Below are 17,500 nucleotides of genomic sequence, written 5' to 3'. Positions count from 1 at the left end.
GTGCATGTGTGTCCGACTTGTCTGTTGGGCGTTAGTCTTTGATGGAGGGGAGAGAGAGAGAGAGAGAGAGAGAGAGAGAGAGAGAGAGAGAGAGAGAGAGAGAGAGAGAGAGAGAGAGAGAGAGTTTTAACATGCGAGACACTGGAAATAAAAGCAGTAGAGCCATGGCCAGAGTCCCAGGGGAGGGACGCAGGCTACACGACGAGGAGGAGGAGAGGAGACTTGTTGGACGATAAAATGCCCTTCAATTAAATCCGAGGGAGGGAAGCTGACGCGCATCCCCGGCAGGAGACACGGGCACGCGCACGGAGAGACGGGCACGCGCGCGGAGCGGAGCTGCAGACTCTAATCAACCAGCGCAACCAGAGGACGCTTCGGTTCCTCATCGGCGGAATAAACGAGCAAAATACAAAGTAGGCCATTTGATTGAAATGTTTTAGAGAGAAACGAGCCGGGGTTAACATGGAGGGTGGGAATCATAATAACAATGCGTTTGTTGAATTGTAAAAGTTGCCTCCGGTATCGATTTGCAAATACGGTCTTTGAAAAGTTGAATACGAGATTATAATTATTATTATTATTATTTACAAGGCTGTGTGGCGTTTTAGTCTCTATACCGCGGTTAATATTAATGCCGTTCGACAAGAATCGTCATGTAGTTTTCTCTTTTGCGTGCTCGAGTTATTATTGTCGTTTTGTTGGCTGTATTTGTTATCAGTATTTATTGATCAGTAATTATCAATAGTATTTATTAGTATTTATTCATGCACGCGGGTTTTGGGACGCAGTTCGATATCCACTCCAACAGTTGGTATAAAAACAGGGGGGGGGGGGGGGGGGGGGGGGGGGGGCAATTAGCTGCTTGATTGGCTCGTCTGTCTCCCCCCTCGCCCCCCTCCACCCTTCTTCTCCCCCTCGTTGTTGTCCTGAAGGTTGAGCGACGTGTGGCGCGCGACGCGTGTGGCGCCACACGTCGCCCCGCCGCCAAGAGCGTTTATCGGATTCGTGTCGTGTCGCCGCTCCGGGGAGCAGGTGTCAGATTTGAGTAACTTCGTCACCTCATTAAGCCGTTCTCGCGATAGGTCAGAATCAAGCAGCGGTGGTAAACACACCGGGAGGCGGGACTAGAGAGATTGAGCCAATCCTGTATCAGTCCAAAAAAAAAAAAAAAAATCATAATTAATGATGAAGTACATCAGGCTTTACCGACAGCGATATATTGTTGTTTCTCTTTCCTCTGACAAATGCAATCATTGTGAGTCGTTTTGGATAAAAGCGTCTGCTAAACCCCCTTAGTGTAAATGTGATGTAAAGTGTCAAATGTTACAACATTGCGAGCAGAAGAAGCTGTTCCCTGTCCCAGTGAACACGTCAATGTCAAGTCATTAACATGTCTATACCTTCCGTCCCCAGGCAGTGTGGTTGATGATGGTCACCATGGCGACCCCGCTGCTCCTGGCCCTCCTGGTGGGGGCACTGCCCTCCCGTGCATTCGGCGAGGGGGCGTGTCTTCAGGACAGGAAACACAAGACCACGCCCAGCGCTGAACCCCAGCTGACGGAGTGCTCGCTGTACACCGACAGTACGTCGGAACATCACCCACGCAAACGCCACCTGACCTAAACACCACCCAAACACCACCCAACCCGAACTACCTCACCAACACCACTCGAACACCACCACCCGAACTATGTCACGAACACCACCCACACCACCTGAACACCACCCAACAATACCACCACCCACACTGTAGGATCAGGACACCACCCGAGCACCAACCGACACGAACACCACCAACCTAAACACCCCCCCCACACTGCAGGAATCAAGCTGTTCTGTCTTCCTAAAACATGATGTCCAAACAGCTTCCTAACACTGAGTGAATGCTGTTCAGAGGACAGGAGACATAAGTAATGAGTCGGTGTGTTCCCGTCCTCAGACGCGTGCTGCACAGTGGAGGACGTCCAGGACATCGCTCACGTCCCGGCCCTCAGCAACAAGAACGCCCCCTGGGACCACTGCGGACATCTGAGCTCCACGTACGGACAAAAAAATTAAATATCACGAAGTACATTATTATTAATCTAATTGAATTGGTGTGAACAGAGACTTATTATATGATATATTATATTATATGATTGACTTGGACGGTGGTGTCCTCCTCACATTGTTAATATCCAGTGCTTACAGTATGGACTGTTTCCTGTTTAAAACATGCCAGCTACTGTTCTATGCTAATGCTAGCATCCAGGGTCATTGTGATGAGAGAAAACGCTAATCGGGGCTTAAATGTGTCGAATGTTTAACGCTGTCACTATTATAACACAAAACCAATTCGTGCCCTCAAATCCATGTGAGGAAGCCCCGTTCACCCGCCGTCGTTCACCCCCCTCTCCCCCGCCCCCCGAAGGTGTGAGGTGTTCCTGAAGCGGGTCTCCTGTTTCTACCGCTGCTCGCCGGACGCCGCCCGCTGGCCACACCCCCGCCGGCGCTCCTACATCCAGGCCGTCCCGCTCTGCCACAGCTTCTGCCGCGACTGGTGAGTGCCACCCCCACCTCCATCACCCCCACCTCCGTCAATACTAAACCCACCGCAAGCCCCAACCCTACCACCCCCACCACCACCTCCACCCCCACCTCCACCACCACCATCACCACCACCTCTACACCCCCATCACCACCCCAACCACGACAACCACCCCCACCTCCATCACCTCCACCTCCGTCATTACTAAACCCACCGCAAGCCCCAACCCTACCGCCCCCACCACCACCTCCACCACCACCATCACCACCACCTCTACACCCCCATCACCACCCCAACCACGACAACCGCCCCCACTTCCACCACTATCACATACACCTCCACCTCCGCCATCACCAACACCTCTACACCCCCATCACTACCACCACCATCACCACCACCACCTCCACCTCCACCTCCACCCCTATCAGCACCACTACGGATGAGCCTTCAAAACCCCGGCGGTTCTATTCTGTTCTGCTCGCAGGTTCGATGCCTGCAGGATGGACCTGACCTGCGCCCGCAACTGGGCCCGGGACCCCCGCGGCCACAACTGCACGGGGACCTGCGTCCAGTACCAGCAGGTAGGCTGAGGGCCCCCCCCCCCCCGGTGCCCCCATACCCCCCAGGTAGGCTGAGGTACACCTCAGACCAGGAGAGGTGTCTCAACAGGAGTCCTCCAGGGCTCACTGTAATCGTCCAATCACATGTCCCGAACCCGCCTTTGTCAATAATCCAATCACATGGCCGAAATTGCATACAGTTAGCCGAGGTTCCCCTTCGACCCCTCATGCCGACGTTCCGACACGCAAGCTTCCTGTGCTGCTCTGCGCTCCGGATAATCCGGAACATACCCTTTGTAGGACGCACTGATGTCACCTCAGTCTGAAGCCGCTGCAGCGAGCGCTTTAGGGCTGCTTCTATCACTCACTATGGCTATCGGGACCGTGGGTAAAACGGTGATTAGGACATCTGGACGTCTAGGAATCAATCCATATTATATCAGTATAGGATAACATTTACATTTACATTCAGGGTGATTAGCAGACGCATTTATCCGCATACAAAAAAAAATGGCTACGATAAGAAGCTACACAATGCACTATATAACTAAGTTCTATGTACGACATACAATAAGTATGTACATTAAATGCCAGGACGTACAACATTCAATAAGTGCGTAGGAGGGGGGGGGAGGGAGTGGCTTATTGACAGGATGACTATTGGAATGCGGCCCGCTGGTCTAACAGTACCACTGAAGCTGTCTGCTGTTGTTCTGTCTCCGATTCGCTGCAGGCGGTCTCTGACGGCCCCTTTGCGCTCAGGAATTTAGCGCGCATGCTACTTAGCTCAGCGGGTAGCTTATAGTTTTAAGAGAAAAATCCTCTTTGTCAATAAGCACTCATACCACCTGTCAACACACACTCTGTAGACAGGACAGGGATTGGAGTCTGTGGGTGTCAATGATTCTCTCTTACATCGCGCAACAGGTTTGTTTGATTAATACACACATTTCGATTTTTCTTAGATTTTTTGACGATTGAATTTGTCGAAGCTAAGGATTCAGTCCCCAACTAGTAGAACAAGGCACTAATACAGCATGGGTTACGCGTTGGATTCCCTGAGCATCTCAGCTGGTAGGCATTAATACTGCCAGAGTTTGGGGCTCGATTCCCTGTCTTACTCAACCGGTAGAGCAAGGCATTAAATAGTGTAAGGATGAGGGGGTGATACCCTGTGGAGCTCAAAGGGGTGATGGAGGGGTGATGGAGCAACGAATGAACAAGGTTAAGGGTTCCATTCCCGCTGGGGCCGGCCTTGCTGCGGGGTGACTGCCCTCAGGGGATTGAGCTGTGTTTTGTTAGAGGTCCGTCTCAGAAGGGGCAGGTGCGGACTGAAGGGCTAATGTGCTGGAGGTCAGAGGAGAGGAGGGAAATAAATATATAAAAGGTTAAATCTAAAACAGACAGAGGGTTTAAGGGCAGGGGCGCAGTCGCAACACACAACCACACACACACACAACCACACGCACAGTGCCGGAACACATCGAACCACACACATTACTTCTCATTTTTTATTTCTCTCTTTTATATCTTTCTCTTTCTGGGATAAAATCACACACACACACACACACACACACACACAGGCTGTGTCAGTAGGAAAGGCTTATTGGATATGAAGGACACTGTGTGCGTTTCCATCTCGAATGTGTTTCTTCTTCTGATGGCAGTAGCAGAAGCTCAGGCAGTAGCAGTAGCTTAGCGGTAGCGGTAGCAGCAGGCTAACTTGGAGGTGACAGGGTGTTTGCCCTGCCCGAGGCGATCCCCTAGCATGGTGTACGTAGTCCACTGCTAACTGCTCAGAGTCTATATTAAGAGAGGGACGGATGGTGGATGGGGAGGATGTTATGGATGTCAATGCACATTAGAGAAAGATATTAAACAGACATGTTGACAAGCACACTCGTGCACACGCACGTGCACACTCATGTACACACACTCTCATGTGCACACTCATGCACACACTCGTCATCCATCCAAGGAGTGGGATGCAAATATACGCTCTCAGCCTACTTATCCCATCTTATTTCTGTCTAATCTCTTTCTTTCTTCCTCCTCTCTTTCTCCCTCCCTCGCTCTCTCCTCCCTTCTCAATCTGAGTCTTCCTTTGTCCTCCCGTCTCTCTCTCTCTCTCTCTCTCTCTCTCTCTCTCTCTCTCTCTCTCTCTCTCTCTCTCTCTCTCCATGCCAACCACACTGCCTGCAACCTGATTTAGAATCCTAAGGAAAAGCTAGTGTCACGTGACTTGAGCTCCTGATATAATTATGCATATAGTCACACAGGTTATACTTCTAGACATGTTGTTCTACGTAAAGCTATAAAGGGTTCTAGTCGTATAGTCCGACCTAATAAGATGCATTGGGTTCTCCCACCTGGGCTTCACTAATAGAACGGTTTAAAACGGATCAATACATTGCGGTATGATGTATTGATCCATCAATATGAGGATTAATGCCGGGATGCTGTGCTCGTCTGTACGGTCTCATCCTCTCTCATCCTCCTGACCATATGGTGTGTGTACCGAGCAGAGGAGCAATACTCTGATGTAGGACCGCGCCGGTGGGTTTAATATCCGCCAGGCTGGTCCTCTATCTCAGGAGATACGCGCCCTCGTGTTCCCGCTCTGCTCGTTACAGATGTCAGCATCTCTCCTCTAACATCTGGCTTTAAATGAGTCCTTTATCGGTGCAAAAGACAAAAGGGAGATCTAATTCGTAATCGCGCAGCATACATCAGTTAGGAATCATAATATCAAACGTACAAAGTGAGTCCAGTCTTGTTTTGTTGTTTTGCAGATAGATACAGTAGGTACAGTAGATGCAACCTCTAATAAAAAAACTATAGTTTATTACCAAGTAAGTTTCGACCATCAGTGAAGATTCAAGATGGACAACAATGTCTCTGCATTACCATGGCTACGCCTTGGGTCTCTGCGTTACCATGGCTATGCCATAGCCTTGGTGCAACTCTCAAAAAGGAATACCGTAAAGACATGCTCCAGCACAGAGAAACGCTTCTCCACAATAGAACAGAACCAGGCCTGGACTTTGACCTTCCTGTTAAAACAGGAGGTTCAGCAGGGGAGGGGTTAACTCGGGGACCTCTCAGCACAGCATTGAGCAACCTACACCAAGATAACCCAACTGGTGACAATAAGCTCTGACAGGAAATAACACCACGTCTGCCGCGGGTGTGTGGTGTGTGTGTCCTTGCATGATTGTGTGTGTGTGTGTGTGTGTGTGTGCAAGGCCGCCTTAATGCACGGGCTTACCTGGGCTGAAGCCCGGGGGCCTACGACAATCAGGGGCCTATCATGAGCTGCAGTATTACATTTATTTATTTATTTTATTTATTTATTTTAATACTGGCTCATGATAGACCCCCCGATCGGCGTAGGCCTAAAACAATGTGATTTTTTGTTTGGGGCCTACAATGATCAAATGCCTATCATGAGCCAAGAAAATAAAAATAAAAATTGCATTGCTTTGTAATTTGTCGAATTCTCTGTCCATCACTTGATATGAATTTTTTGTGGCTTCTGAATGGCCCAATTTACCAGTGACCTACGTGGGCACCATGACATAACAGCCTTTCACAAAATGTAGAAGAATGTTTTGGCTTGCGATTCAAATCGATTGAAATGAGAGGCGGGAAGGTTTTCGTGGCTAGTTGACAAAATGTCGGAAAATAAAAGGTTTGAGAGTGGCACGCAAAAGCGCAGACTGCGGGGGAAGGAGATTCGGGATAAAGAATTATCGAAAAAGATCCTGAAGCTACCTTGGTTTTTTTAAACCTTCAAATGAAGAAGCCAAGTCAACATCAACGAGTGGCAACGTTGTGGCGATCGCCAGTGGCGACGCCGGTGACGGAGCCCCGCTAGGGCCCAAGAGGAGGCTCTTACTTGTTATTATGCTGTTATTAGGCGTGTGTGTGTTTCTGCAGACGTCAGATCACGTTTTCTTTTGAGAACATGGAGTTAAATCAAACTTTCATGGAACATGGTTTTATAATCATGTTCAATAATGGTTTTATTGTCTATCCTTAAATTATTTGGTCATCTATAATCTACTAAAATATATATTGTGGTGTTATGTGTCTCAGAGAGGGTCACTAATACGTTTTGCACTCTAGACACATGGCATTTACACATTTTCAGTGTAAGACCCCCTCTCAGGGGGCCTACGTGTGTATGTGTGTGTGTGTGTGTGTGTGTGTGTGTGTGTGTGTGTGTGTGTGTGTGTGTGTGTGTGTGTGTGTATGTTCACATGTATCCGCCAATGCGTGTGTTGTGCGTGCATGTGTGTGTGTGTTTGTGTATGCGCGTGTGTGCGTTTCTACTGCAATTGCAGGAGGTTAGGAGGAGGCTGGTCGGAGTTAAATGAGCTGCAGGAGCAACGAAGCTTAAAGTGTTATGATGAGAGAGAGAGAGAGAGAGAGAGAGAGAGAGAGAGAGAGAGAGAGAGAGAGAGAGAGAGAGAGAGAGAGAGAGAGAGAGAGAGAGAGAGAGAGAGAGAGAGAGAGAGAGAGAGAGAGAGAGAGAGAGAGAGAGAGAGAGAGAGAGAGAGAGGGGGAGAGGGGGAGGGAGGGAGGGAGGGAGGGAGGGAGAGGGAGGGGGAGAGAGGGAGAGGGAGGGAGGGAGGGAGGGAGGGAGAGGGAGAGAGAGAGATGTAGGGGGAAGATAGAGTTACAGAAAGAGACGCAAAAAGAAAGAAACCCACACAGGATCAGTACATAAGGAGGAGGAGGAGGATTTTGAAGTGTATTTCAAGCTGCTTCAATAATGACCTTGCACAATGTGGATAAAAAAGCATTTTGCATAATCCCCGCGACTGAGTTGTTTTATGAGGTGGAGTGGCTGGGGAGGCTCTACCGTGCTACGTAGCATCCCTGCTAATCTACACACACTCTTGATTAAAGAGCAGGCTTCAGAAGACAGCTCAGTAACAGAGGGCAGCAGCAGCACTGTGACACACGTCCTCCTCACTAGCAACCTACCAGCCTGGTGATCAGCCGTGAATCGAACTAGCAGCCTTCCAGTTACCGGCATGTGGCTCAGGAGGCAGAGCGGGTTGGCTGGTAACCAGAAGGTTGCTAGTACGATCCCCGGCTCCTAGCCGTGTCCCTGAGCAAGACGCCTCACCCTAACTGAGTTGGCTGTCCTCTTGCATGGTTGAATGCATGCATGAATAGGTGAATGCTAGGCAGTATCGTGAAGCGCTTTTAGGGGCCACTGGTTAGAAAATTGCTGTATGAATGTAGTCCGTTTACCGACACACAATGCTCAGGGAGGATTATGGAGGGGTAGGTTGTTGAGCTGGAGAGGGTTTAGAGCTCTGTGTGGACCCCTGTGGTATCCAGGTACGAACCCTCCTGTAGAAAGGGGGGTCTACAGTCAGGCGGTCTCAGGGTGGGTCGGTGGAGCACCATGAGGTCTGTCTCTGAGCAAGGGATTCCTGCAAATAGCCACAAGCTAACATTGTCCAAAAACCTCCAGATCAAATCGCAAAGTGCAAGGTCTCGTTCTCTTGCTGAAATCTGTGGAAGGTAAATCAAAACGCACATCGTTATTCAATCTGATATCTGCGTTGTTTGCCCCTCCTTCCTCGTGGCGTTATGGTTATAGGGTTGTTATTCTGTGTTTATATTCTGTGTGCTCCGTGTTCGTACTCACACTCCTCTGTGTGTGTGTATGTGTGTGGATGTCTCTGTGTCTGTTTCTGTTTTTATGCGTGTGTGTGTCTGTTTGTTTGCGTGTGTGCGTGTGTGTGTTTGTGTGTCTGCGTGCGTGTCCGCATGTGGGTGTGTGCGTGTGTACGTGCGTTTGTGCGTGCGTGTGTGTGTGTGTTCGTGTGTCTGTGCATGTGAACGTGCATGCATGTGTGTGTGTGTCTGCTTCTGTGCGTCTGCGTGCGTGTGTGGTGTGTGTGTGTGTGTGTGCGTGTGTGTGTCCGATGTGTGTGTGTGTGTAGATGTATCAGCACGGCCGGGACCTGTGCGAGAGCTTGTGGGGCGACGCCTTCATGACGGTGGAGGACCAGGTGGAGGAGGAGGAGGGGGGGCACCACGATGGCGTCCATGGCAACGACGGTCCCCCCGGCGACGGTCACCCCGGCGACAGCTCCCGTCCGTGCGGCTGTCTGACCCTCAGCTCATCGGACCGCGACGTGATGGCGGCACTGCGGGCGCAGAGCGTGGACCCCGAGGAGCTCGACACCACCAAGTCCGGCCTGCCCCAGTACCGCGCCCCCTGCCAGGCCCCGCCCCCCCCCAGTCCATGTCACGCCCCCCGCCGCCAGGAAGGCGGGGAAGGGAGGGCGGGCGAAGGCGGCGCTACGGAAACGCTCGGTGGCGGTGGAGGATGCGGAGGGGAGCGGGAGCGGCATGTAGGCGCTATAGATCTACACTCTCTATCTTTCTCTAGATCTATAGATCTAGAGACAGATAGAGGGTAGAAATCTAGATTTATAGATCTAGATCTCTACCCTCTAGCTGTCTCTAGATCGATAGATCTAGATCTCTACCCTCTAGCTGTCTCTAGATCGATAGATCTAGATCTCTACCCTCTATCTGTCTCTAGATCTATCTATATCTATCGCTACAGGACTATATCTATCTATATAGATCTATATCAATCTATAGATCTATTTTGATTTGCGTCTAGATCTCTATAGATCTAGATCTATCTCTATAGGACTATATCTATCTATGTAGATCTAGATCAATCTATAGATCTATTTAGATTTACATCTATCTATAGAACTCTATAGATCTATATCTATCTCTATAGATCTATTTCGATTTACGTCTATCTATCTTTATAGATGTATATCAATCTATAGATCTATATAGATCTATCTATATAGATGTATATCAATCCGTGGCTCCTGTTCAGTTGGTAACCTAACCGGGCCTCTTGCTAACCTTACCTCGTATACAGACAAACATTTAGATAAACACAACGATAGAAATGCATTTAGACTGATACATATTATAGATAGGTACGCTTCAATAGAAGTACATTCAGATAGATACACATTGAAAAATACATAGGGATAGAAAAATATTTAGATGAACACAAAGACAGATAAACATAAATATAGATAAAGATATAGATAAACGCTCATCCTTAACCATCCGTTGCTAATATATGTCTATCTGTTCAATGGGTTGAGTCTGTGTAGATATCTCTGGTTAACTGTAGTCACCTCCAAGTTAAAGCTCATCCATGCTAATGTCGACGTAGTAAAAGTTAGCTATTTAAGGTATTCAACTCAATGTTAACTAGTTTCACTAAGTCCAGTAGTCTAACAGCATATGGTTCTGTCTGTGAGTCTGCATTTGTATTGATTCGAACAGTTGGGTTTGTTTGACAATGTGTGTGTTAAATGCCTTTTACATTATCTGTAAAAAGAATAAAAGAAAGACTGTTAACCGTTGCTGCATGATAATTCTGTTCAAATACATTATATTGCGTGTTTTACGACATAATATTCAATCCATCATGTCGTGATCAGTGTTGCCACAGTTACCTTGAACAATTAATCAGATTACTGATTACTAGTTACTCCTTAAAATGGTAGCTTAGTTACTTTACTCATTACCCCCCCCCCCCCCCCACTGTCAACAATTGCTTCCACCCCTGTCAACAATTGTTCTCCCCCGGTCAACAACCGGTCTTCCACCCCGGTCAACAATTCTGCGCAGGGGGCTGGTAGGGGGGATTCGGGGGGGGCCATGAGTACCTCTTGTACACAGGGCCCAGAATTTGGTGCTACGGCCCTGGGTGCACACACTGACACACGGCTTTCAACCGCTTCCGCAAACTTTTAAGGCTTGGACAAAATATCACCGCGCATTGTGTGATCACTGGTCGTGATCACATAGCAGGCATACATAGGATGTCTTTAGGAAAGGTTTGGTAACGTAGCCAGAGGAAAACTCTCTAGCGCAAAGTTTGCAAGAATGTTCGTTAAGTTCAGTAAACCTGAATTTTGATGCGTTAGCATTGTTAGCAAGCTAGGTCATGTTTAATTTTTTAAAAGCATTATTTAGAAAGGTACAATGTGAATACATTTATTTCTTCACAAACTGTTCTGTGTCATCACTAGTAATGGAATAACAAATGTGTCAGTTGTCATGTTTCACAGGTCTTTCGTGAAACTATTCTGCGTTGTTTGCTCGTTAACAAAGTATTTCAATAGGGAGGTTCACGGTGCGTGTTCAAGTTTGTATCGCAAGTTTCAAAACTATGATAAAAAAAAAATCCTCCTTTTTCTTTCTTTACAATCTCAATAAAGACTTCATTTTTTGGCATCACCCTCAAGGCCTTTTTCTTCCAGTCAATATTTTATTGTCGTTTCGGATGGGGGAAGGGGGGGTTCACTATGATTATTAAAGTTCAGAGCCGGCCCTGGGGCGTGTTGTGCACAATGGACCTGCTTATGGCGCTTTAACTGTTAATAATGAAACCTCATTATCTCAGTTATATTTATATTACACTGATAATCAGGCCAATCGGTTTCAGTAATCGCTAGCGGTATGATAATCTTAATCTGATTATAATCAGGCCCAGTAGCCCAGTAGAAACAGTATTTTGTCTTCCAGTAAGCCTGCAGCCTTCTTAGTGATCTTTGCGTCGTGGTGCCCGTGGCCGAGGTCATGACAGCACTGAGTGACAGGCTTCATGGTGTCGGTAATATATGATATAATAAGCAGAACCTTATGTTATCGACCCAGAGCTTTTTTGCATTGTCTTGTGCTCCGGAGCTGGTTTAATGAATGCAGATAAATATAGCCTAGCATGGGCCAGGGATTGTTGACTGAACCAATCAGCGGAACCAACAGACTGACGGACTTGGTTCTGGGTCAGACGGCCTGGTCTCAGGGTCTGACGGACTGGGACAGGGTCTGGCGGACTGGGAGACTGGTCTGGTGGACTGGGTTATCCTGGTCTGAGGGACTGGGGTCAAGGACAGACAGACTGGGGTCAGGGTCTAGTGGACTCATGCATTGCCACCAGGTGTGATTAGCTGGAAAAAGCAGTTTTGCACAAGGAAGGAATGATATTCATAGTGACATCACAAGTGGGCGTGTCCACCTAGATGTACGCTGGATAGATCAGTCTACCAACCTTCCCAATGGGAAGGTTGCTCATCCATTTTTCATATACACCGATTGGAAAATAAACTCCCAACTAATTCATGTGACTAGCTAGTTAACTATTCTCTTCGTTTGTAAAGCAGGACTGGGTTCTGATAGACTTCCTGTCATGTTCAGAGGCCGGGGATAGAGCGCCCTCTGATGGACAACTGAAGCAGGTACTGCAACAACTGATGCTCTCACACACACACACACACACACAAACACACACACACACACACACACACGCACACACGCACACGCACACACACACACACACACACACACACACACACACACACACACACACACACACACACACACACACACACACACACACATAAACACACACACACACCAAAACACTTGATAAATAAAAAAAACAAATAGTCCTACAGCCAGTATAGAGAACATAATAATTTTAACAAAATTAATTAGGTTTATTCCATCAACCAATATTAATCTGTTCCGTTATGAGCCTGAACAGGACAGACTATTTATCTAGATGTAATGTTCGTGACCTTTATATATTTATTAGGGATGCTACAGTCAGAAATATTATACATTTTGAACCATAAACCGAACCGACCCTGTCGTTCTCCTGTGCTGTTTGCTGTAGTGGCTATCTGTCGCCTCTAGGGAGCGGTGCGCCCCAAGCGATGCACCAACACTGATAATTACCTTTCGTTGTACATAACAGATCAATGTTATCACCGTTAATGGGTTTATAGAACATCATGAATAAAGATCAGACAATAACATAATATTACGAGACACAAGGAAATCACAAAATAATGATGAAGTATTTTTCAGTACAATAAATGCTCGCTTAATCCTGAGGTGGTTTCTCTGAAACAGATCATGTCTGTGGCCTCCTCAGAAGAAACCTGAGCGTCAAGTTCAGCAAAGATAATCACTGATGTGGGTTGTGAATACTGCTTGCATGCCTGTTCACTTATCATCCATGGCCACGTCCAATCATGCTAGATATCCCTGAATCATCTTCTGCTCTCCCAGCGTGGGGACGTGAGGTGGGGGAGGGGTTCAGAGACCCGGCTCGGTGGAGAGCGATGCTAGCATGAATCGATCGCTCTCCTCTTCTGTTCAAAAGACCCTAAGAGCAGAGGAGTCGGCTTCACACACACACACACACACACACACACACACACACACACACACACACACACACACACACACACACACACACACACACACACACACACACACACACACACACACACACACACACACACACATACACACACACACACTGGGGGAGGAGGGGGGAGGGAGGGAGAGACGGAGCGAGAGCGAGAGAAGGAGGAGAGATGAGAGTTTGAGTGGAGGAGAGATGGGGAGATGGAGAGATGGTTAAGATAGGGGAGTGTGAGGGGGAGGGGGAGAGAGAGAGAGAGAGAGAGAGAGAGAGAGAGAGAGAGAGAGAGAGAGAGAGAGAGAGAGAGAGAGAGAGAGAGAGAGAGAGAGAGAGAGAGAGAGAGAGAGAGGGAGATGGATTAAGAGAGGGGGGAGAGATGAGAGTGTGAGTCGGGGAGAAATGGGGTGAATAAATGGCGAGACGGTTAAGATAGGGGAGTGTGCAAGGGGGAGGGATGGAGAGCGAGAGAAAGAGAGAGGGCCGTTTAGAGGAAACTCTAAACCCACTCAGATCTGTTCGTACGTCAGTGTGAACATCACAGATGTTCCCACCAACACACAAGTGGGCTGGAGTCCGTAGTGCTGGCTCAGAACGGGGTTTGTTTGTGCGTGTGTGTCTGAGAAAATATAGGTTGGTTGTTTGTGTGTGTGTGGGAAAATACGTGTGTGTGTGTGCGTGTATGTGTGTTTTTTGTGTATGTGTGTGTGTGTGTGCGTGTGTCTTTGTGTATGTGTGTGTATGTGTGTGTGTGTGTGTGTGTGTGTGTGTGTGCACTATTAAGCAGAATAACGTATAGGCCTAGTGTGTGTGTGTGTGTGTTTGTGTGCGTGTGTATGCTTAAGCTTGCGTTTTCATGTAAGCAGTAGAAAAGTTGTAGTGTGTTTGTGTGTTTGTGTGTGTGTGTGTGTGTGTGTGTGTGTGTGTGTGTGTGTGTGTGTGTGTGTGTGTGTGTGTGTGTGTGTGTGTGTGTGTGTGTGTGTGTGTGTGTACGTGTGTGTTTGTGTGCGTGTGTTCGTGTATGTTCGTGTGCGTGCCTGAGCTTGTGTATATGGCACTAGTAAAGTGCATGAAAGTGCATGTCCACCGTGTATTACGGTAACATGTATGACTCATTAAGACAACCTTAAAGCAGAGATGCTAAATGTCATTTAGGATGAGAAACACTATATCGATTAATCCAAACCGACTATAGCCTTATTAATCATTATAACGAAAGTCAATAGAATCTTCTAGACTTTATTTATTTCAATTTAAATTCAATTGTATTTCTAAAGCCCTAAGCACAGGTAGTCTCTAAAGGCTTAACAGGCCGTACATGTATGCCCCCCCCCCACCCACCAAAAGAATACTTCATTAGTAAGGAAGAAATAGAATCCTGTTTAGTCCTAGTGGGAGTTAATACTTTGAGTTTCTTTACTTAAATAAATGTATACCTGGACTAGGAAAGTCTTGATGTTTCCTCAGAGAAGCAGAGATAGTGTTTTTCTCGTGAAGTCCCAGATACACGAAAGGCGTGGGAGGGCGGGTTCAGTTTCCACGCCGAAATGCAGTAATGTATGATGAAGGTTGTTATGATGGAACACGGGCCTACGGACAGAGCGTCGAGTGCGTGCGTCAAGTGCGTCAGTCACAACAAAGCGCACGTCGCTCTAATAAAGGGCTATCAGGCGCGTGTTTTTTTGCAAGTTACTGATCCCGGATCCAGGAGCGACTTTCTTCTTATGTTGGGCCGTTTCATTCTCTACTTTTCTGCATTTCTGTTGTTGAGCAGCTCTGGTCACGAATGGAAATAGTTGTGTTGTTGTTGTCGAACAACAAGTGGTGCATATGTGTAGGCTGACGTGTGGGCTGACGTGTACCCAGAAGGCGCTTGTTCTTGGCAGTACCCCCATCTCCCCGTTCACACACACACACACACACACACACACACACACACACACACACACACACACACACACACACACACACACACACACACACACACACACACACACACACACACACATACATACACACACACACACACATACATACACACACACACGCACGCGCACTCCCGTACCCGTCGCCCACGCGAGCCTCCCGCGCTGCCAAGCGACAGAGTGGCAGCTCGAGACGCCCCCACGCTGTCGATCCCCCCTCACGTGCGCGGGGTGAATCGCTGTGACACTTCAAAGCTGCCGCCGCATCTGACGAGTGGATTGCGGTGACAGGTTCGATTCCCGAGCGTGAAGGAACAAACGGAACCTATAAATGTAATAAACAGCACGTTGATGTGTTAAGCCCCCTTTATGGTCTATTTTATGTTAAACATGCTTTAGCCTAATTTATAATAAACACTTTAGTTTAATGTGTAATAACCCCTAGCCTGGTTCTGTTTAGTCTTACATAAGTCTATTTTAAAATATACTTACTTATGTCTATTTTATAATAAACATACTTTAGTTTATTTTTATAATAAACATACTTCAGTCTTTTTTATATGAAGCATACTTTAGTCTTATGGGTTATAAACACACAAGCCTGTTGCTTGTGTGTTGAGCCTAATTTATAGTAAACAAAACACCCGTATGTTTAGCACAGTTTATAATAAACATATATGAATGAAACATATGCTTAGTCATAGCTAAACATAAGACTTCTCGTGTTTGGCCTGTTTTATAGTAAAGGCCCTAAACATACACTTATGTTTAGCGCACTTTATGGTGAACTAAATATACATGCAGATGTATTTATAACGTGTAACACACGTGCATGTTTATTATAAATTAGGCTAATCACAGAATTGTTGTTTCTATAAATAAGACTAAAGTAGATTAGTACATACGTTTATTATATGGTCTACTTTATTGGTTTATAACACACAAAGATCGCTTCGCCGTCAATTTATACCCAACACATTGTAGCTAGGCCTATGTGTTTTTTACAAATCCAAACTGGTCTTAATCTAAACCTAGATCTTTCTTTAGATAGTCAGGCTATTGGATAAAACCACCCCTTTCATTTATGTTTATTGTAAGATCTCCAACTAATGATTGTCTGTAAATCCAAGTTAAAAATAAAGTCAGAATACGCCATAAAATGACATGTTGAACCTCTAATTATAGACCAAATGACTACTTTACTACTACGCTGAATCAGCATTATGGATTTTCTCTCTGTCACTGTGCGACGGGTTAATTTGAAGTTATCATTGATCTTCTAGGAGGCTGACGGTGTTGCCAGATTAGGGGGGAATCTGGCCCAATCTGGCAACGCTGGAGGCTGACCTCCCGCTGGAAACCTGATGATCTGCATCGTGAGGGTTTCCAGCAAATCACACCGACCTATGACGCTTTTCCCCCGGCCTCCCCTAATATGGAAACCTTCGTGCGTAGATAGGAAGTGCTTGGCTTACGTGCGCGAGCACGAGGCAAAGCACTTCCTGTAAACGCAACGAAGGTTTCCATATAAGGGCAGTCACCGGTGAACGCGCCTAACGTATGACGTCAAGTGTTGTGGGAGCGCTCCAATAACTTTCGTAATAACTTTTTAAGGGCTCTTAAAAAAAGAGTCTTCTTGTGGCCCCCTGTGTGGGAGTGACGTCAAGTTTACGCAGATTATATATATATATATATATATATATATATATATATATATATATATATATATATATATATATATATATATATATATATATATATATATATATTACGTAATCAGATAATTATAGGCCCCCCGTTTCAAAAAGACAACATCACGAAAACCAACGTTAGTTTTTGAAAACACTTTTTTACTTTAAATACACGGCACAAATAAAAATAAAAGGACATTGTAAACATTGGACATGGTTGACGGTTGGTCCGGGATCAACCCGGACGCGCGTAATAATAACTTATTATACACTTTGAAGAATAGTAGGCCTATGCAGCGGTTCAGCATGACAATATCGGTTGTAAAAAATACAAAGAAATACAATAATCATCATTCCCGGTCTACACCGACCGGGACCCGGGGGAGCGGGTGCCGGGTCTCACGGCCCCGTTAGCGGCGTCCAGCACCGCGGGAGGGGGGTCCCGTGTCAGGCAGTCTCTCGCCCCCCCCTCAATAGTCTCTGAGCCGTCTCACAACAAGCCCCTTCTG

General features: G+C 46.8%; 2 protein-coding genes across 2 annotated transcripts in view; one reads left to right on the top strand and one right to left on the bottom strand.

The window, feature by feature from the left end:
• Positions 1–135: 135 nt before the first annotated feature.
• rtbdn (retbindin) lies at positions 136–9,619 on the top strand. Its single transcript, XM_030349977.1, is given in 7 exon segments — positions 136–413; positions 1,414–1,582; positions 1,940–2,039; positions 2,411–2,539; positions 3,012–3,108; positions 9,054–9,358; positions 9,360–9,619. Coding segments are annotated over 6 exon segments (900 nt in total). The 5' UTR covers positions 136–413; positions 1,414–1,425; the 3' UTR covers positions 9,472–9,619.
• A 7,510-nt stretch (positions 9,620–17,129) lies between these two features.
• The window catches only part of junbb (JunB proto-oncogene, AP-1 transcription factor subunit b), a 1,788-nt gene continuing 1,417 nt past the window's right edge, over positions 17,130–17,500 (bottom strand). The window contains exon 1 of the mRNA XM_030347149.1: positions 17,130–17,500. This exon is cut by the window's right edge and continues 1,417 nt beyond it. The gene's annotated coding sequence lies outside the window, so the exon portion shown is untranslated.

Source organism: Gadus morhua, chromosome 2, assembly GCF_902167405.1.
Source record: "Gadus morhua chromosome 2, gadMor3.0, whole genome shotgun sequence".
NCBI classification, from domain to species: Eukaryota; Metazoa; Chordata; class Actinopteri; order Gadiformes; family Gadidae; genus Gadus; species Gadus morhua.
The sequence above is the reverse complement of the archived record's forward strand: the minus strand, read 5'-3'. Positions and strand labels throughout refer to the sequence as shown.